General features: G+C 40.7%; 1 protein-coding gene across 8 annotated transcripts in view; it reads right to left on the bottom strand.

Moving 5' to 3' along the window:
* Positions 1–22894, bottom strand: part of VPS13B (vacuolar protein sorting 13 homolog B) — a 423643-nt gene that overhangs the window by 2399 nt on the left and 398350 nt on the right. For all 8 annotated transcript variants that reach the window (XM_057366267.1, XM_057366269.1, XM_057366268.1 and 5 more), the window contains exons 56-61: positions 21296–22110; positions 16896–17072; positions 15763–15933; positions 9000–9176; positions 6440–6542; positions 5528–5777 (exon numbers count right to left, since the gene is read on the bottom strand). In XM_057366267.1, the coding sequence (XP_057222250.1) occupies positions 5528–5777; positions 6440–6542; positions 9000–9176; positions 15763–15933; positions 16896–17072; positions 21296–22110 (1693 nt within the window). The remainder of the gene's footprint in view (positions 1–5527; positions 5778–6439; positions 6543–8999; positions 9177–15762; positions 15934–16895; positions 17073–21295; positions 22111–22894) is intronic.

The raw sequence follows: 22894 nt of genomic DNA, 5'->3' as shown, positions 1-22894 counted from the left end.
ARTATTCTACAGAAACTGACCTGAGTAGTAAGGACAGTAATTTCCATGTTACTGATAAAAATCTTCCTGCCTGGAATCTTACAACCTTCTAAAGGATTTTTTTAGTCACACATGTTCTCCCATGGTTGACTCCTTGGTGAATTAGTCCTCTTCTCTGCTGTTTTGGACTTCTGAGAAACTCTAACTCTGCCATTGAAAATTTAACTAGTATCTTTTGAGAACTGGTCAAGAGTAGAACCTTACAACAGAACAACTTCTTGTATACAGCAAAGGCATTGAAACCCCTTTTAGAAAAATGCCTGTAGCTCTTGACAATGCTAATCATACAAAAATTCTATTTAGCTGAAACATTTTAAGTCTTYAAATTACTTGATTCAAAATGAAGACTAGAAGCTACCTTCCAGGTGAATGKTCTGTGTAGGATCTATCCATCTGTTTTCTGCTAACAAAAAGACCCCATTCACACAAGGACATTTTTCTAAACAAAAGGGTTTTACTAAAGATGATTTGGGCATTTTATTTCCGGAGAAGACATTAAGGGATCTTTGTTTTGCAGGCTGAGATGATAGGTAGCGGTGTAAGATCCTAGCAAGAGGGATGCAAGTGAACAACCTAGAGGAACAAAAGTACAGTGAATCAAATACTGTCATCAATCATATGGTTCCAACCAGATAAAATATTAAATGAAAAGCTAGGGGCAAACCTGGCTTTGGAAGATCMATCTGCTGTGCCTTTATTTTGGAAGAAGTTGAAGATGACTATGACTAGCTTGAGAAGGGAAAGCAAGCAAGCTGATTGCATGGTTTCAAAAAACYTGTATTTCACAAATACCGCTGTGGATGCTACAGTAGTATGACCAACTAGGCCATTCAGAATAGAAGCTATTTCCAAAATATGACAATGAAGAAAAGGCAGCAGCTATCCTACACCTAGGCATTGATGCTTCTTTATTTTACACTTGGAGAACTACTGACCAGTTTAATTTTTGTAGGACTTAAAATGTCTTTGTTGGACACCRGGCTAAAGATTTAAAGACTGCTATCTTCTGCCTGCCTTTCAGGGACTTTTACAGGTCTTGCTAGATAGTATGGTATTTTCAAGCAGTGCCGTTGGATTCAATTTAACATCCACAATATCTTGTCATGTTTCTGGACTGCAAGACTCATKTTAAGTACTCTGTTGCTTATTTGAAGAAAGAATTAATATGATTGATAGACAGTGACAGGTGTCACATTCACATGAAAACAGTCCCCTCTGGGTTTTTTACTATGCCTTTGGAGATGGATTTGCTGCTCAGTGAGTAGAAACACTCCTGTTTTCAATCATCATCACAAAATTGCTAAAGGAAGCAGGCTCATGAACAAGCTCAGAAGTTTAAGGTTGAAGCCTATGCCTAGAAACAGCGGAAATGATGAAATGGGCAGAGGAAAGGGTTGTTTCCATGAACGACCTTAAGGGAGAGAAAAATCAGAAGGCAGACTGCTGCAGCAGACTCACAGCTGACAGTGGAGAACGGTGTCTGAACCACGTCTTCAGTCTGGTTGCTCAGTAAAAGTATCTCWGCAGTCAGTCCCTTTCAGCAGTTGAAAGGAGAGAAGTGCTGAAACCACCTACATGAACTGCATTTCAAGTTACAGGGTAAATCTTTCATTTCAAGGTACAGGGTAGATCTTGCATGTAGRTGGCTTTGCACTTTTTCCTCATTTCTCCTAGGGAGGTAAGCCCAGGGGCAGCTGGGTTCTGCCTCCACATTGACCAGAAGATCCAGCTTACCAAAGGAGATGGAAATGGTGCTRGCATCCCACTCACCTACTCTTGGAAACCCATTCTTCATTCAGCCCCAGGTTATTTTCCACAGTTCCAGCATAATTACTCAGAAGAAAATATTAACTATGGCTTGGTGGTCTTCCAAAGTAACTGGGACCYTGCTTGATTCTAGATGATTTCATCTGTAACTGAGTGTCCACTTCTGCAGCCAGTTTCAGTTTGCTTTATATTGTCAAGACAAGGGAAAACTGGAATTKATGTTATTCTACATTTTTTCCCAAAATAGGACCTAGCATTGTCACCCACTGCTTTGAACAATTGTCATGTTAATATCCAGATCATTTAAGGATTCAAAACTTGATCAAGGCTTGCTTAACGTACCTCTTAGAGGAATATTACAGATATCATGCCCCTTCATACTACAAGGCCATACTTTTGGGTAAAGAACTCCGGTATTTTTCTAAAATACCTCCCATTACGGCTTGTAAAGAATAAGCTTTCAGCAGTGTTAACTCCACAGCAGCTACAACATCTGTGCTGCACAATCCAGATGTGCATAGCACTGTGGGCTCCTCTGTGCACACTGACTAAGGAAATCCAGCTCCTCAGGATTGTTTTTCCGTTGCTTTGAGAAATCCAAMGATTGGTGTTAGCTCCAAAGATGATAACATGTAGGACTGTCATGAACACCCTGTTGCAAATTATTACCAAAAAAAAAAATCTGGAATATCTGAAATTCCAGGCCCTTGCATTTTTTGTTGTCTTCTTGATGTTATAAGCTATACCAAGAGCAGCTGGAAGAACAGGCCTTTTGAGTTTGACATCTGTCCAGAGACATGCAGTGTCTCAATTCCTTTGGAAGATAATCCAAATACAATTAATGCTTCCTTTCAATAACAACCTTGTCAGTGCCAGAGTTTTCAAGAATCCATCCAGGCTATTCCTAGCCAGATGGATTAAGTTATGTATTGTGGAGATGAACAAGGCATCAGGCAAACCTATTGCTGAAGGAGTCAAAATATGCTCTATAACATCTCTGGTGATTACAGCTGTAGAATAACTCATGTTTTGTTTCTTAACTGTTCCAAGAACCTGAGGAGAGGGAATGGGAGAAACTGTTTTGGGCAGAGCTGAAACAAAACTTTTGGCAACTGTTTTTGTAAGCAATAATGCAAAAAAGTGGATTTTTATAGCCTTGAAATGAAATGTTTCAATTTGTGGTATTATTTCTAGTATCTTTGACTAAATTAATCAGAAAAACAGATATGAYTTACATTTGGTAACATTAACTCTGCTTTGCTAAACTCATAATAATATTTTGGTTGAACTGACTGGGCATTTTCCAGCTAAAAATTGGGGCCATCTTTGCAAATGTCATCATGCACAGAGACATCTGGCCTTCAGCTGAGGACACCTTCAGTGCAACACAATGGCCTACTATCAATACTGAGGAACCTCCTAAGGAGCCTCCTGAGGAACTCCTAAGGTTCCTCTTCCTAATCACATCTCAAGAGTTTGCAGAAGCTCTTGTCATGGACCTGAAGGGAAGCTCTGGCTCCCATCAGCACCAGGGCTGCACAGGACACCTCAGGGACCACAGAATCAGCTGCAGAAAGGAAATCACCAAGTATGAGATCTCCCAAATCCATTAAAAAACAGTAAATATTAACTACAAAAGACTCTTAAGTAATTACTAAAACTGTATATGAAGCTTTGTGGAATCTTTAATTATGTAGTTGCCTTAGCTGCCTTAACATAAAAAAAAATCAAAATTTTTAATTCTCTGTTTCTATCAACTGCTCTTCCTTATACCATATTTCTACAAAAATTTCAGTACCAGCATCTGCATTCTGAAGGAATATTTTGTCAGGTCTGTCTGTACAGCATCACTTAACTTTTGCTGTCTTGCCATCACCTGGGACACAGACATTTTTCCTGTTTTTTCCCATGCCATACATTTTCACTGCATTCTCAGGAGCCTGTGTCAGCAACAGAGATGCTGTACTGAGGCCAGGGGGCTCGAGGCTTACTGCTCCTAGAGCTGCATTGTGCACCACTGAAGTGGGACTCCCATATTTCTATGCAGAACTTCAGAAAAAATCACAATGGTTTTAGTGCAGGACTTTCCAAAGAGTGTGTTATGAGYGTGTGGGTGTGGGAATGTTGGACTCTGCACATCACATCGGGTAGCTCTGTGCATTCAGGGGAGCCACTGGCCCGTAAATCCTACACATTCTCAGCTGCAGCTGCTGTGGGGACTCGAATTAGGCTCCCTGTCCCTTGCTTTCCCTTCTCCCCGACAGGCAGACCCTCTGCACCCTTCATCACCCACTTGCAGCAACCTTTGGGCAAGCTGCCCCTCCCCCACAGCAGCAGCCTGCTCCTCACCCCTTGGATAACCAGGTGCAAAGACAAAAGCCATCACACTCCAATGCAATAAAAAAAAGATCTGGRCTGGTGCTAAAGTTAGGGTTCGGATAGGTTGAGTGCATCCAGTGCCTTAGTGAGAASAGCTTTTTGTCTCCTTCCCTCCAGGACTGTAGCTCGGGACTGAGCAGGATGGTCWGGATTCTGACAGTCTGATGTGTGCCTCCACCAACCACTCAGCACTCAGGGACACAAAAAGCTGAGCTGTACCCACTTGCTTCACRATTTAAGTAATCCCTCATGTAGCTTTGTGGTGAGAGAAGGCAACTTCAGTCAACAGTTCCCTGTGAGACTGAGGTTACTGGAAAGACAATAAATATAAACAGAGAATTCAGCACTAAAGGAAGCTTTCACAAAAATATTCAAGTGCTGTCACGACACACATGAAGTCCTTGCTGAAATCAATAGCAAAACTCTTCAGTGACTTCAGCAAAGTTAGCATTTGACTGAAGGTGCTCCTACTTTTTGTCACACCTCATATTTTATGGGCTTTTGCATATTMTTTTCTTATATTTGAAGCAGAAATTTCTGGTACAGCAGTGTGTGAACTACCTTGCACGCTTTTATAAAAACTGGGACATGCATGTTTGTTTTTGAAATGCTCTCTCATATGATTTTACTTGAGCATTTAATACAATAAACATTGTTTCCCAAAAGTGCAAAAATATAACATTCTGCTGCCATTAAAAGAAGATCATTAATCCAAAAACCTCAGGATTCAAATGGCTTAGAGATATTTCAACATGAAAATGAAGGGTTTATGCTCTTACTGGCAAACAGTGCATCCAATCTCAGGGAAGAACTAACCCAGTTTAAAGCTAGCATTTGCAGAAAATCAAGATCTAAGGAAGCAAATACAGCCAAGCAAGACCACTCTGCTAAAAGAGACAAGATAAAAACATGCTGAAAGGAGCATCAGCACCACTGACCTGGTAATGGCATTCACAGCAGAATAAAAGGAACTGCTTTTGCTGGAGCTTGGTAGGCACAGGGTGCAATGCTGACTTGCCAAACAACAAGCACCTCGTGCTACATGTAGGCATGASAGCCTTTTCAGAAAAGAGGTGGTGCCTTCCAAGAACCCTGACTTCCTCTGCTTTTTCCCTCAGAAAATTTCTGTCATAGATATGGTATATCATGATCAACAAGAGGACAGAAGGGAAGAGACACATCCCTTTCACCCAAAATGCAACAGCCAACTGTGAGGTGCAGGTGGCCTGGTTTGGCACTTCCACCTCTGCCCTCCTGGCCCAAAGGGGAGTATCCCCATTGCCAGAAGCATTATCATCAGTTTAACTTTATCTTTGAATGGAAAACATACTCAAGCCTTTACCTCCAAGTCAGAAGGCACTCTCTGTTGTTTTAGCTGCACCTTCAGCAGATCATTTTGCTGATCATCTTCCAGACAATCGATTTCAGTCACGGGGAATGCCTGCTGCTGCGTGTCTTCACTGATGCTCACAACAAAGAGCACCTCCGAGGTGAGCAGCAAGCAGCCTTCATGTTGCTGGCCTGATCCACTCACAATCATGACATCTAAGGCCATATGAACCTCTGGCCTTCCCAGAGACTGCAGCATTTTCCTGCATTATCAGGGTAAAAATGAAGAAAAGTCAAAAAAGAATTAGTCAGTGTAGTGAGTTAGGTYCTCTAGAGCTTATTTTAATCACAATGTTTTTACTTAAGCCTGTAGCTATCACCCACAGATGCAAAATGAGCCRGGGAGTGTACTCTACTCCAAAGCTCCATTACTGAAAGATGCAAGACTTCAGATTTAAAGAATGAATGTGAAATTTTTCCTTATCAAAACCCCTTAATCAYTCACTGCAAAACTGGCCCAATATCTGTGCTAGGTTAGCCTATTTCCCATCCTATTTCCTTGATAATAGAAAAATTACCCTGACAAGTGGCTTAGAAATTCAGTGCAGAAAATAAAGCTATCTTCACTAACAGCTGTTTCTGGAGATGTGCAGTATTTTTCTTGGGCTCAGTGCAATGATAAATAAGAACTTCACTGAATGCCATTAAATAAAGATCAGCTCTGTAATTTCAAAGCTGGATGCAGATCAGCAGCCCATCATTTGCAGATTGGGTTTCTATGCACTACCTTTGTGTTTAATGTTCCTAAACAAACTGCCATAACTCAGCCTTTCCTAGAGAAGCAGCCTGTTAACTTGACCACAGGCCAGAACCTATTAATAAACAATGTGGATGTAAAAATGAACAATTGTCTAAATAATGTTACCAGACGTATTTGACGTGGCTGTTTGGAGCCTGCTCAACATGTTGATCATTTGGATGAGAGCGCTGCTTGGGAAGCTGAGAAAGTCCAGCTCCATGCAAAATACCTGTGGAAAGAGAATTCAGGGTTTTTAGCAGTTATTTTCTACAAAGCAGTTACGTGTTGCAGTGACATCATCTGTTTAAAGCAGTTCATAAAATAGTGCAGATCTAAAATGATGTCACAYCTCTGGAAGCTGCAGTCAAGATAATTCATTAAATATTACAATGAAACAGTTGTGCACTTAACCCCCACGATCTTGCATTAGCAAGACACAAAAAAAACCCCACTGTGTGTTGTATGAATCAGCTGTACACTTGCAATCAAACAGAACACTCCTGAGAGCCATCACTTCAGAGCAGGATTGGACACATCACTCGGGATTTATGTACAGAAAATCAAAACCATTGTTAACTTTCTCGCTTAATATTAAAATACTTTCATATATGTGTCATGATTGGTACACATTAGATGGCCAGTTTGCCTAGATACTGTATTTAAAWGTTCAGTTACTTAATCCAGCTGTTAAACACAGATCCACATATATTTATGAGATCTCCTGGGGCATCTGGTTTATTATGAATTCTTCTTAGTGCCAGCACAGAATGGAGACTACAAGCAACAGTTAAGCAGGTTTCTAAAGAGTCTCCAAAGCTGAAGATGATGCAGTGTGTATGATTTCAGATGGTCTGTAAACTTTTAATGATGAGGTATGGTCACCAGAAAGAATGAGTGGTTGCAAAAATATTCACAAATTAAGTAGTTTTAGAATTTTTTACGTGACAGACATGAAGCAGGTTMTGCAGCAAGCACTAGTGTTAGATGGTTTGGTGCAAAATTATTCTTTTACAAATATACTTCTTTACAAATAAATGAATGGATTTTCTTTTGTCTAAGCATTCCAAAGGCATTTTTGCATAAGGGTGTCAATAACTTAGATTCCTTCTTACACAATGGATAATAATTTAAACAAAACAGCAGCGATGAAAAAAGCCCTTTAATTTTTAGCACACATGTTGATGGTAATACTTAAAAGCAGCATCCCAGTTGTAACAGTTGGCTTACCGAGGTTCTCAGCATTATGTGAGTGAAAATGTTATTTACAGATGGAGACAGAGAGAACATGTGTTTATTTCTGTGTGGTCCCCACCCCTTGGTCCCCCCCAAGAGGCACAGTCCCACTTCCAATTCAGTTGTGGGTAAGAGCTGCTTGAACTCTTGTGTATTTTCCTCTCACGCACTGTCAGCTCTTATTGCTATGGTTTTTATGTTTTTTCCTGGCTAAYTCTTTTTGTCACATGGTCATGGAAAACATGGTGTCTTATAGACCATATCTGCAATGAAAAGTGTCCCTCTACTACTACGAGTTTCTTGATAAAGATGGCAGGAGAATTAAATCTAGAAATAATAAGGCCCTGGGCAGCAAAGCCAACACACAGAACAGAAAAAAACTGATTTGCTGCTATGGGTTTTACACCTATGGGATGTAAAATTCAGGAGAACAGTTCTTATTTATGCTCATACAAACAAGATAAAGTTAATTTGAAAGAATTCTAATAATTTTTTCATTATTTCTCTAACTAAATGGAATGAGTTATGAATGTTGTAGGAAGCACCCTAAACTTAAGCCCTACAAGAACTACTCATATTCTAATCAACACTTTCACAAGCATAAATATTGCTAATGTTCAAAGTCTTAAATATTCAAGATTTGTCTGGTATAGTTAGGTAAAATTATTGATGCGTGGTCCTTCTATCAACGGATCTTCCTGCTTCTCTTCCCTGACTCCCTCCAATCACCATTTTTTCTTAAATATTCAAAAAAWACTTCTTTGATTTATTGATACTGGAAGCAAAGGAATTAGTATATTTAGATATTTTATTTTTATCTTTTATACTTTTTGTTTGCCCCAAATTGTTCCCATCAATTTCAAAGAATTTAGCACCACTGCTAAAGTGTAYCTCCTCACGCCACTAAGTGCTAAGTCTAGTTGGAAAACCCACCTCTCGTTGCYAAAAGATTATCCATGTATCTGAAAACAGGACTGTCCTCTCGTGAATCTCCAGTTTAAAGGGGATGCTCCTACTTCATGACTCACTTCTTTCTCCTAGGAAAGAAACTCACTCTTTGTGCAGAGATAGCACAACCCCTTCCCTGCCATAACAAAGCAATCTCAAAATAACACTCTAATTGGACATAGTGTTGCTCTAATCCTTTTATGTCAAAAACTATTTTGCAAGCACATATGTTTCTGCAACTAATTCTTCTGTATTCCAAGAATTACTTCATGCTTTCTGCATTCTGTGTTTGTGTGGCTGTACATCGCTGATCAGTAACACGAGAGAGAAGCACAACACGATGGCATTYCAGGAAAGCAGCGCAACATTTGTAAGTATTTAGCGGTGGCATTTTTGAACCTTTTTCTCAGTCACACAACACTGAGCTGAATAATCAAGACACAGCAGGTTGTATCTGAAGAAAATTTTATAATTGAAATGGAGATGTTGGAAATGCAAAACTCACCGTAACCCGTCTGGGAGACGAGCTCAGCTGCCCCTCCAATGGGCTTGGTGAAGACGCCCATGATTCCCTTGCCCACGCCCGAGATGACCCCTCTGGCTTTGTGCCCAGCTGAAGCTTGGGCCTCAGACACTCGCTGAAAATTCTGCATYGGCTGATCCACAATCCCAGCAATTGCACCTGGAAAAACAAGAGTCTCCAGTAAGTAATGAAGATGAATATTCCAGAATAAGAGGAAATCTTACTACTGGTCCTGAATATGGTTTGGATTAGAGACTGTCCCCCATTCTGACACAGCTGTTTAGCACGTGACCAATTAGCTGAACATTGCCTTAGCTTCAGTTAAGTTAAATCTTAACCCTTTTTTTTTTTTTTAAACATTTAGATGACCTAACCTTACAGTATGTTTTCCTCCTTCAACTACTGATGGTAAATGCTTTTGCTGGGTTAGTTTAAATTGGCTCATTCTGTGCCACAATTCTGAAAACGCTGGGCTAGGAATATAATCCTCTAGTTTTAGACGACTTGAACTGCTATGGAAATGAGATTTTCACGTAAGTGTGAGATTGACTTCATGAGAATAAAAACTGCTTGTACTCAATAGATCATTTTTATATCATCTTCCACTGCCAGAAATGTTCATAAGCTAATGCAACTTYTGATATACTACTAAGATTAGCAGAATTAGACTTGGAGATTTTTTGTTACTTTTTTKGTGAAAACCATCATATTTTACTTTAATGCGCATGGGTCAAACTTTTACAAGTGACACAGTGACCTTCCCAGCTTTTAGTATCAACAGAGAACTTCAACTTAAATCTTCCTAAATGTAAACAGGTATGTGAGGGGGTACATTTCTTTGATCTTGAGTTTATGCTAGCCACTTAACCACAGACATGTCTCTAGTTGTTGTAATTTTGATAGATAAGCTATTTGGAAACCACTAAGGGTACAAGGATTGGACAAAGTGACACCAGTCTGCCTGATCCGAGGTGCTTTGCTCAGTGAAAAGCAAGTTTGCAGGCTCCTTGGCAGCTCTCAGTTTGCACCTGCAGCTGCAAATATCCAGATAAAACAATTATTTAAGGAGTAGGACTGAGTGTCACCCTGGTAACCAGGCATTTTCACTGCAACTTAGACATCTTTGAAGGTTCTGCTTTGTATGTGGAAGGAAATCCAGGCATAATTCCACAGATTTGGACAATCACAACTGAGGTATTTGGCCCCACGTGTTTACCAGTGTGTCATGCACCAGGCAKTGGCTGCTAACTGGCTTTCACATGGTTTTAGTTACCGTCACTGGATAAATGAAGAAATTGCTGACTTTAACAACAAGAATTAATATTGTATTTGTGCATGGTTTTCTGTCCAAAGAAAAGACAAGGACGAGAAGCAGCACACATTTCCCCAGATCCTTGTCCCTGGGATGTTATCTATCAGTAATTCAAGAAACTTGCATCCCCCATAAATGCCTTCCTCTCCTATTGGAGAGACTTCTTCCAACTTCTGTATGAACAGCCTTTTGACAAATGTGTAGTATTTCCACAGAAAATGCTGGTCTATGTTTGAAGTGATGCCTGGYTGTAATTGAGGTCACTCACTGAAGCTGAGTGTGCAGCTGAACATTCACCTTTTGTACCRTAAAGGCCACGAAGCTTTTTCCTTAATGCCACACCACTGACATGATGCAATTTTTAATTCMTTAGTATTTACCAGCTGCTCCTGCTGCTTGACTAAAATAATATCCCAACATGACATTACACAATTCGGATTGTTTGTCCAGTCTATTCTTTTGTGCAATTGGGATGCATTTGAAGGCACAAAACAATGCTTGGTGTTCTGCTAGGTTACAATRTTACACTACCCTGTGACCTCCTTCACCCTATCTATTGAGGTCATCCACAACAACTGCGCTTTCAGAACAGAAGTTATTGCCTTATAAAATGTAATCCACCTAAGTCCTAGCACTAGTAAATTATTTACTGCAATACACTTGAGCAAAGTTATAAGGTAATAATAAATAAGAGCCTACTCCAAAGGACCTGTGGTATGCTCCAGGCACTTCTCAGCTGGAATTAGGCTCAGAGGACAAGGAAACAGAATGGAAACTGCTGTGACTGTGTTATACAAGATTATTTATATTGTGCCCCAAATAATATATAGCTTAATTAGCCAGTTATTTAGTAATTCCACACTTTCTGTTACTCTGGCATTTTGTGCATGCTCTGAATTTGTCTTTGAAGACATTGCCCTTTTGTACCTCAAAGGTACCTCCTTCTGCAAGTCTTGTTTTTCTACCTGCAAAAAATTTAACCAATGATCTTCTCTTCCTCTGAAACTCCTTATCTTGAATTGCAACTCACTGCTGTAATTCATTTATGTGCAGTGGCCATGCCCACAAATCACAAAATAAACTATAATCTTACTCTTTTYATTGAGTACTGGCTGGTCCTACCACCTTGGTGTGGGGAATCCASATCTGTGCAGCTCTTTTCCTATGTGCATCATGTGTGGGCAAAGGGAAAAAAAATATATGCCAAAGCCTGAGCAACCTCAAAACCCAACAGCAGCGAGACAGTGGTGAGTACACGAGGGATTCAGGGCACCTCCTCACACCAGGCACATCTTCCCTGTGCCCAAGGCTTCTTGCCTTGTAACAGAGCTCGGGGCAGGAGGACCATGAGGGATGGATTTACCATGGAAAGGCTCTCCCTGACAGATTTCAGTAGGGTCTCAGGAAAGCAGAGCATGGAAYCACGTGTAGTGGTTCCTCCCCTGTTCTACTGCTGTCCCTGTCCTTTCCCTGTAATGTCCCTTGACCATTTCTTTTTATTAAATGAAATAATTCTCCATTTTTCTTTTTTTTCCTTACCCTAGGCATTTGATTTTATATGCATGTCCACATATGTACACGCAGATTATGCATGTATAAAGAAAACCTCAATAAAATTAAACAACAAAGCAACAAAACAAAAACATATTCTTCCATTACTGGACCAAAGAGGTTCCAGCAACAACGTAACATCTGCTAAACATCAGATGGGGCGCACTCTGGTTAATACATGTTGCTCAGTAACAATAAAAAAGTTACTTTGATAGCTACAAAATTCAGATACTTCAGAGTATATCATTGGATTACTTCAAGAAGAATTTGATTATGGGCAGCAACTCGTTCGTGCGCAGACTGATGAGTTTGGTGAATGTAGCACAGCTTACAGAACTTGGCAAAGCTCGGATTGCTTGTGACAAACTCTTTCAGAGCAAGACATAATTGGAAAAAATCCCCCACTAAGAGAAACTGGCCATGCTTTGCCATGAGGCTGGAAGCTGGTCAAGCTGAAACTATTTTRCTTCCTTTTCTCTGTTGTCCTTCAGGACTGCTGCAAGTGTTTCACACACAATAGGGCTGAAGCACAATCTCATCACGGCAAACATCACCGAAAAATCCAGCTCAAAGAAAAGAGCACCTGTTGCCATGCATTAATGTATTTGCACAATTAGTGTGTGGAGTAGCACACAACCTCAGGATTAGCATTGGTTCGTGGTGTCTCGTGTTGTAGATAGTCAAACATGGAGTGGCTCTGACTCAGTGATAGTGCACAGCAAAAATGGCCAACATCACCCATAACAAAAATCTGAGCTTCTGAAACCCAGCTTTGCCTTCTCTAGCAGGATAATGACACTGTCAGTCAAAATTACTCAATTCACTTTCCTCGAAGTAAGGAGTCACTGAAATGTTGAGCACTTCTGCCCCCATAAAAAATAGCTTTTTGAACAGCTGTCAGCTTTTTGTTTTTTTTCAGGTATGCTCAATTTCCTAATGGCAGCCACTTCAATATAATATTTTTCACTAGGACCAATAACTGAAAATACAGCCTATAGTTTCAATAGTCACTTTTACATGCTTATAAATTATTAAGTTTGACCTTGTCATGCAAAATGCAAAAAATAGTTCCTCGGTGGGAAGTCAATCATATAAATATTTAACAATTTCACTGCATTTTTGTCTAAACATATAAAAGAARAAAAAAACCACTGAAACACTATCATGAGCTGTTGCTTCTTTTCACACACAAGTGTTACTAAAATGACCCAGAAATCTCCCCCAAACCAAAAAAGAAGACAMCAGCTGGCCAAAGATAACAATCAAATCAAACAACACCCTGACAGTGCTTGAGTCATTTAAAATGAGACAGGACAAAGCACTTAAGAATGTACCACAGGGAACAACTTGCACTGAGGAGGAGACAAGAGTACATGATTTTGGCCAAGATTCAGCAAAGCTCTTAAGCACATGCTTAAGTGCTCTGCTGAATCAGGGCCACCATGAGCCAGATTTTCAGAAAAATCAGAAAGGCAACTCTACTTTTTGGGTAGATACCACAATCTCTCGATGAACTGAGGGCTCTTACATGAATGACTTCACCTAGGCACAAAATATGTATTTGCAATTGTCTTAGCTGCCTGCACGGGTCAGGTGGCTTTTACACATGAGAGTACTGTGACTGTCTCAGAAATCTCCCTTCACACTTTTCAATTTTAGAATTAGAAAGTCATAGAAATTACGGCATCAAATAGTTGTGCTTTTTGCATTTCTGTGYTCATCAAACGTTTCATCCTTGTGAAGGAAAATAACTGCAGCTTCACTTTGCTTTGTTATGTATGAAGAGCCTTAAGTGTTTTTAGAATATGTATGTTCATGCTTATTCTGAACACACTGGAGAAAAAAAAGCAACACAGTGATACTTTCCCTTCAATTATGACTGTTTTTTTTTTGGGAAAGCCACAATACTCTTTAAACTAAATAGTTAGTACAGAAACTATTTTCTGACATGCTTGTAAAAATTGAAGCACAGGTCTATTAATAATTTAGGTATTGACAATTTATATGAATGCTGCTGCCCATACAGAGGGAACATGCTTTTTAAAATCAGGTTTAAATAAAAAAACTGATACAAAGTAAGCGCAATATTTCTGATCTCTCTTAGTGACAGTTCCATACTTTTCACGTTCAGCTGTATAGGAACTGTAGCTATTTATCTGGGTGCTTCACTGCCTCCACTGCTAAGAAAAGAGGTATTTAGCAGGGAGGCATCTCTAAATAATAACAGTGGCAATGAGAAAAAGACCCTAGGTTGGGGAGGAGCACTGCTTAAATGCTAATATGAAGCTCTGCATTTCTAACATGAAGTCTGATTTCTTAGSAAATCAGGGACACTGAAATTCCAGCTGTTTTTTTTGTTTTGCTTTTAAATTCTTTGCTTTTAAATGCTTTCAAATTTGCTTTTAAATTGCACTCCCACGAACCACAGAATCCTCGTGCGCAGGGAGCCGTATTTGTGCATGTACGTGACGAGCTCCCAGCTTTCCTGAACAGCAGAAACTTTGCCTTGTAACAGCCAAAGCTACAAGGTTTTGCTCTTTACCTCAGGCTGTACAGCTGATGTTTTTAGCTCTGAAGGGCTCTGGTGAGTCAGTGAAGGGGATACCATGCTACCTTGMTGCTTTATTAATAACTGAACCAAAATCAACAAACCATTTCAGCAGTACATACACAGCAGGCTGACACAGTGCTTCTAAAAATATAATCTTTCATCCAGCAACTCAACCTGACTGCTCTTAGCCCAATAAAACAAGAGGGAAAAATAAAACCTCCTCCAAAMTGCCTTTGGTTTGCAAMACCAGTAACAGCTTACTATTGGGACAGTGGCTACTAATATATGGAATTTCTCCTCCGTGCACATTTCTCCCAGGACACTCGCTTGTCGGTTTACAGGCGTTATCGAATGACAGTGATTCACATCATCTAATGTTATTGCTTAAAATAATTCCCAGCAACTTAACCCAAACTTGTAACATTTTTACCACTTCCTCTTTGGGGCTTTCAGGGTTGYGGTTGCAAATTTAGGAGTTGTGTACACTATTGAAGATTAGGAAACAGGACAAATCCTTTCAAGCTTCAGCTCTTCTAACCTTTTGCACTGGATTGCTTTTGGTCACTTTGATCTCTAAGAGATTCATACTGTTTAATACACACTGAGGAACTTTGCCAAACAATACAGTTCTGCATTCCTTTGCTGTGTGACAAGTTGAAGTAACCTAGAAAACCCAGCCCCTTACTGCAAAACTTCTCRCAGAGATTTTTTGCCACTGCGGTTTTAGTTTTCAAATTTTTAGGTACTATTTTGAAATGGATAGAGTAATCTTCACTTCTAACCAAACCATTTGGCTGCTCGATGAATAAAATTACACTGAATCAGGATGATCTGGGTCTCTTTGTAAAAGCAGAATTCTGCATCAAAGCTTACTTAACATCTGCACTAAGTTYAAGTGGTTTTCAAACAAACCAAAGAATCCCTGATATCTACAGTGCTGCAAAAACAAGCAGGTTCAGAAGGCATTCCTATAATTCATTGGAAAGTAAACACCAGCATGATGACGTCTTTGTGCTGAATTAGTTACAAGCCACCCTGCCCGATGCAGAATTATTCCTTTTTTCCCCCTCAGATCKACATCATGTACCAATGAAAATTTAATTTCACAAAGAAAGTGCAAATTCTGTATCTGCAATTATTTTATCAGCAAAAATTATATATCAAAGTCACTAATTCTTGATAAACAGTATCTAATATTCATACTGCGAGGCTTTTTCACAAGAAGATACCAAAYCCCCCAAATTTGGAATTTTACGTCACTGTTAGAAAAGGCTAGTGAGCAGATTAGAAAACAGCATTATGACTCAACTTGATATTGAATAGTACATTACCTAGAAGGCTAATGCCTAAACGAGAGAGCCCCTGTCTCAGTCCTTCTCCCAGGCTCTCTGGAAGCTGCCTTCTCCATTCTTCTTGTCTGTTGTAATGCTCCTCATCCAGTGACAGCCTATCCATATTCCGAGCCAGACTTGTTGCCAGATTGGTAATTGACGTCAGTGTACCTAAATGCATGGAGATATACATTTGAGTCTGGATCAAAATGCTTTAATTTAAAACATGGAGACGTTGTACGCCTCGCTGCAATACTGAGCTTATGAGCAGAACAGCAAGTGAACTGCACGGTCACTCATGTGTATCGTACTTTACTGTTTGTTAAGCATCACCACGCCGCTGCCACGGTCCACATCACGCCTTTTACATTAGGCTGCTCCMGGTTTGCCTGGCCAGTGGGAACAGAAACTCATCTGAACATCCTTCCCCAGTCCCCTGACTTGTGTAAGGCTAATCTAAATGGAGGGGGGGGTGATGGAAAGGTAAACAAATATTTACAGAAGGAGCCGTGAGGCCGTGTCCTGCGGGAGGCTGGAGCGGAGCAGCAGCCAGCGCCGGGACAGCCCCTGTGCCTCTGCAGCAGCTGGAGCCACGCGATGGCACTGTTTGTACAGGCTTTGCAAAGGAAAAGCTCCTCCAGTTCCCATGGCAGGCCACCCCCACTGTCAAATCCTATCCACGTACTCACACAGTTATGACAACTGTATCTACTTGGTTTTTTTTTTAAAGTATGATGAGGCGATCGAGTTTAGAATTTCTGATGGCTAGCAGAAGTGCAGAACACCTTTAATACTTCTGCAGTTATCACGCAGAATACTTGCTGAGTGAATATCTATTTCCCACTGGGAGGTTTAAAATTCTGAAGTTTCTGAAACATTCTCAAGCACTGCAGTAAAGTGGTGATCTGTTTAATACATGAGACATTACATGTGAGCTTGTTACCCTCTTAGCTTAGTTAAATGGGAACTGTTTGGTGTTTGAGCCCTGGTGCTGTGAATTTCAACCAGCACTGTCTGAGCAGCAYAAGGTATGGCATGGCCAAGAGACTGAAGGGTGGACAGACTTATTGCTTAAAACTTCAACAATCCATGACAATAAAGCAGTGGTTTGAGTAATAAAGTGAAAGCTCTACCTTTGGAAATGTGTTTTACAAATGATGTTGTTCCTCTGGAAACTCCACTGACAAATGCTCCTGGGCCTCTGGTCAGACCTTCATAGGGCAGCCTGAAGAAATCAGCTATGCCATTCCCTATGCTTCTCACCAGACTAGCCGGGCTTCCAAGAATTTCCAGCGATCCGACAACCCAGCCTGTGTGGAGAAACAAGACACATGTTACAGCTGCAAAAACTGCAGAAGCAGCAGTTGTGAAAAGGTTATTCCTTAATTATCTTTTTCACACTAGAATTCATTGCATTATGAACTTCCTTTGAGCAAAACACAGGAAATARCTCATCCACTATGAATTCAGAAATGGCAATCTTTCATACTTCGTAAATCAAAGAAATCCTTTTGGCAAACTCACAAATAGCTTTAGAATTACTTCCTTCCAGGAGCTTCCCGTATTTCTGCTAAAAGTGCGTGAGGGAGGCGGCTGCGAGAGCCTCGCAGCTACAGAGGAAYGGGGCTGCGAGCTCAGATGGTCGGGTTGGGTTTAGACACTGTAACGCAGCGCTGTGATTTCACATCCTTATGTGATAGAATTGTGACAGGGAGTTTACACTGATACAACGTTCTGCTTTACGGGAGTGTGCAGGTCAATTGCTTGATGGAGTGTTAGGAAAAGGGATGCAGATTTTTGACAAGTGCTTAAGAAGTTATTTTAAATCCACCCMAACCCTTCTAAGCTGATCATTTTCTTTCAGAGTGCAGTGAAAGCCAGACAAATGTCTTCTGCTCAGTACAGTTGTGTAAACAGCAATGACATCTACATGCTGATTAGGTTACTCATAGGGGAGTATTCCTTATGCATATCCCAGGAGAGGTATCTGCAGATCTGGTTTCCTATATAAACGCAGGGTTGCCAGCAGCTTRCTGGATGGCTGAGCACACAGCAATCTGTTGCTGGAAAGCTATTTGCAGGTCTTGTCTTTCTCAGGCTGGTAGGCAGCAGATTTATTAGGGAAATAGTGCTGCATAACTTCTTTTTTTGGCAGCCCAGAGAGAGCAATTCAGAAATGGCAATAAATGTGAAACAGGAACTGTTTGGTCTTTGAGCCCTGGCACCACGAATTTCATCTGGCACTGTCAGAGTGGCACAAGGTGTGACAGGGCCAGGAGGCTGAAGGAGAGCCTCCTGCTCTCCCATGTGGGCCCTTGATCTGTGCTCTGCCCTCCTCATTCCCATCTCAYCATTGAAAACTCCTGCTATCCAGATGCTTTTCTTGTTTTCTTTTAACCCCTCCCAGTCATTCCTGTGGAAGGCTGAATCATGCAACTGAACAGAAGAGAAAATGTTACTCATATGAAATGAATTAATCTCTTACTATCATTCTAAGCTCCCGGAAAATCTATTATTGTTGTTGAATCTGTCCCACATTTCAGTTTTGGCAGGTTGAGAACTCCAGTACATGTAATATAAAAAGCAGGAACCAGAGTGGACATTAGAGAGWGGGTGGGATTGACTACAAAAACCAAGTGCTACTGGCAATGCAATGAACAGAGCAGCAACACACACTGTGGCCCCGCTGTCCTGGAAAGGAGCATCCCCTCACAGTCCTTTCCTGCTGGGACCAAGGGAAGCCAGAGCTCTAGGCTGGGCCTGCAATTCCCTCACTGTAGGATTTTTAAATTATTTTTGCCACTGTGTGAAGTGCTGAAAAGCTGGAGGGGTGGGGAGGTGAATACAGATGCTTTTTCTGATCAATATTATTGCAATAATTCCTTAGAGCCTTTCCCCCCCCAAAATATTCTTGACATTCCTTGTCCTACATGATGGTGTGATGGAAAGTGGCTACAGGACACTGCAGTTTAGTGCCTTGGATCCCTGCAGCACCCCCAGCAGGTACCACCAGGCTGGGACATGGGAGACTCCAACTCCACTCACCTGCTGGTCCAGTCAGCATGTTCAGGAATGCTGAACAGATAAAAACCAGCAATGAGAACAGTTAAACACAAAACTGARGGGTTGCCTGATATCCCAGAGATGGTTTGTTGTAATCTGTCCCTTCCTGTTTGGGAAGCTCTGGATGGATCCATCCTTGGAGAGTGCGTGGGAATAATGTGYAACCTGCAGCACAAGTGACCTTCCTTGCCAATGCTCAGAGCAAACCCAATGGCTCCTCACAGTTTGGAACATCCAGTCCAAGGAGAAAGGTGTGGGAGGAAGTCAGGAACGGGAGAATGAGAAATCAGGAATAATCCCTCAATTCACAAGCTCTGTGTGGCATTTTACTTTGTAGAAATACAGTATCATGTCAGGTTACCATTTCCCACTTATGTTTAGTAATTATATCCACTGACATGAAATAAATATGACTGTATCAGCAGAGACCCAATGAATTTTCTTTATAGGCAACTATAGGGTCAGATCTGGCTGATAACAGTGATATTTTAAATAGAATTTTATTAACTTTTAAACAGAAGACAACTTAATTAGAAAAGAATGGGAGATTCCCATTGCAAGTTTGGCTGATTTGAGATAAGCAATGTTAATCAGCCTATTTGAACAGAGCTCTCCAGCCCCATTCATGGCTTCCATGGATTCTGACCACTCCTTTGCAACACATGGGCAGCCTGATGCATCCCCTTCAGCAGGCTTTGGGGCAAACCCTGCCCCCTCCTGCAGGTCAGCAGTGGTCCTGCACACAACTAAGGGCAGGAGAGTGCATATTCCCAAGTATAAGGCATAGCTGTATGGGAATACTGTCTGTGCAGATGCTACAATGATTTGTACACGAGTCAGTGCTGAACAGAAGGGGYTCAAACAGGCCATCTTCCAGATCAATGCAGTTAAAATGCAGGAGCACGAGGTCTTCTTCCATAAGAGACCRATTGTGCTGATGATGAGAAAAAAACCTCAGGGTTTGCAGATCTTATTTTTGCCTAATTTTTTCCTTCCTTTTTAACTTCGTTGACACAGTCAGCTTTTTTGACAAGTATTGCGAAGTCTTCAAGATAAATCATCTTCACTGCTAAAGTAAACATTAATCAGTACAATCTACCATTTTAATCATGGCGATGCCTTTCAAACAATAAATTTTTTTTTAGTGCTTTTAGTGAGATTTAAGTATGTATGCATATGTATTTTCCTGAAGATAAGTTCCACCAGAGCATACCTCATTTCTTAAATGTGCTTGATTTCAGGTACACCCCTGAGCCCGGAGCAGTGATGGCCATTGCACTGCTGCACACTGCAAGGGTGGCACAGAACGAAAGACCCAGTCATGGGGGAGAAGCATTTACCCCAAGGGCCATATTAAGCTACAGTTTCACTCTTAATTACTGAGCAACCAGCTCTGCCCTTCCGTACTATGAGATTTAACTGCAAAATAAATTCAAACAAGTAGCAAAAAGAAAAACCTGCAAATTTTGCAAGCRTAATATTGCATGAAAATATGAATTRGTACACACTGTCCTGGTGCMCAATTGTGTACACTGTTGTCACAATCAGCAATGCAAGTCAAGTATGCACACAGTGAAAGATAAGGTCAGCAACTATAAATAGCTGAAATGCATGTGTACAGTTTTGGAAACTGCACAGAAATCAGGCTGCAGCTATGCTTGCAGTCCCAATGGAAGCATTAGGATCTCAGAAAGTCTAACCATTAGTATTGCAGGAAAATAAATCCAACATTTCAGCATGGAGTATGTTACTTGAGTGTGATCATGAAGTAGCTTCCTCCTGTCTCAGACACAACACACATGAGAGACCAGATTTAATTATTTCTATATTAATATTTATGGAAAGCAGAATGTACCTGATAACTTAAAAACACTGATTGCTTGCTATTGATTCTATATGGGAAAAAGTTAGTAAGAGCAAACTTCATAGTTCTTGGATCAAAGGACAACAAACATCTGTGTGCCAGTTTAGATTGAAGGCTGTATGAAGAAAGACAGATTTCTAATCATAAACTGCAGCCAAAAGGAGTTTTAACTACAAAACAACATTCAGGTCTGTAATTTACTTCTGAATGCAAAGCAACATGCCGAATAATTTGATTAAACACAGTTTTGGGGAGTTTATGTAAGGAATGTGGGTTGTTTCTGACTAGTGCTATAATATAAAATGACAAAATCTAAGTCAGCTAGAACACATTTTTATGCTGTGTTTAGGGTTTCAGGTGGCTAAAGCGTTCAGGTGGCTGGCTAATGTTAAGCACAATGTTGCAAACCTTCACTGCTGTCTGCTCAGCGATTCGATTTCCGTTCTGTTGCATGACAGGACCTGAAAGGTGTCTGAAAATATCGTTATCAAACAGTGTCTGAGGAAAACAAAAACTGCAGCTCACATCTAGGTTACTCGTCTTGAATGGCAGTCACAGGATCCTGGCAGCCAACGAAAATGTTGCACGTTAAGGTGAAGTACTGACCTGCTCTGAAAAGGGCTCCAGCAGCGTAGTGCATGGCCAGGGCATGGACGAGCTGCCTGGCAGTGGTGAAGATGGGTCCCCGCTCAAACACCGAGAAGGAGAGCGGGGTGTGRTCTGAGGCTATGTACAGTTTCAGTGAAGCATGAATACTGACAAGGAGATTAACAGGTTGTATTTTTAATTTTCTTAACTTCACTGGCTTGACTAAAGCTCTTGCATGCTCTCGCACTTGTTCAGGCACTATCAGGGTAGCATCTGAAGCATTCGTGGATTTGCAAGCAGTTTTGTTTTCTGGAAGATAKGTATCAAACAAAGTCTTAATGTAGTAAACAAAGGTGTCTTCCACATACAGCCTGGCTGGTTTGAGCTCAAAGCTGAGGTCATTCACATGAAATGTGAAATTCTCTTCCTCAGAAAAAGCAATACAGAGTTTAATAAAGCAGTTTTSCTTATAGCTTTCCAAATCTTTGTTACAAACAATGAGATTGTTCATTCTCGACCACTGCACAGTTTCATTTTTCTCTTCTTGGCACAGCAGGACTGCAAAATGGAAATTGGATTTGCTGTACAACTGATTGTCCAGTTGCAAGTCTTCACAATACACTTGGAGACTGTGAAATTGTGGGAGGCCTTCCACAGAGTCCTGCTGCAGCTCCTGTGACAGGGAGCTGGTGGCTGGGGCCATGTGCAGGAAAACGTTGTCTGCTGTGAGACGCAGGAGTTCAGATGACACTTTGTGGTTTGTGATATCATCAAACGCAGCGAGACTTAACTGACTGATGAACATTTTCAGCGACAGGGTCTGCTCTTGACTTCTAGACAGGAGGGAAAAGAAGGTTTATTACTTCYTGTGTTTTGAGTTCACCTGGCATCTTGCTTGCTTAAAGAGCTATCAAGAGATATGTTCTCTATAATACACTGGAAACACATTGTGCAAGTCCTGCTAACATTAATGGGATTTGGCAACTTTAATCACCGCAGACGGTACCACCCAGGAGGGCTTCTAAGAGATGGGACACTATACATCCATACCAGGACTGTCTGTCTTTTTTATCAATCAACAGGATAGTTTGGACAGGAACATCTCTATCTACACACTAAATTCCCTATTACATTTTCTACAGAGACAGATATTAAAACACACAACAAATACAATTTTCTGATAACTCATGTATGGCCTAAGATGCTTCACTGACGGTTACTATTACAGAAAATCATTTCACATCACACACAGTGAGTGCCTTCCAATGAAGCCACTGCAGTATTTTATACTGATGGCATTGAGGGCCTCCCCYTTGCAATGTAAACTGCCCACTGCCAAGTTTAACTGGCAAGTGGACTATTATGTACTGCTGATGACCAGTTGCTTGGGGATTAATACTTAATTACAATGCAAATAAAAACAGTACAACAAATTCCAYTCTAATTGTAACAGGATTGCTGGAGGCCAAGCATTCTGCAGTTTAGAAATAGGTAGTATTATAATTGCACTTGAATGCAGCTGAGGACCAGATTGTGGTGTATTTTTTAAGTAGGGAAATCTTCTCAAGAAGAGTGTTATAAWCAAGTGTAATTAATTATTAACTCTAATACTATTTC

Source organism: Malurus melanocephalus, unplaced genomic scaffold (assembly GCF_030028575.1).
Source record: "Malurus melanocephalus ecotype Western Australia unplaced genomic scaffold, MMel_1.1 scaffold_62, whole genome shotgun sequence".
Taxonomy (NCBI): Eukaryota; Metazoa; Chordata; class Aves; order Passeriformes; family Maluridae; genus Malurus; species Malurus melanocephalus.
Note: the sequence above shows the minus strand (reverse complement) of the source record. Positions and strands in the feature narration are given on the sequence as shown.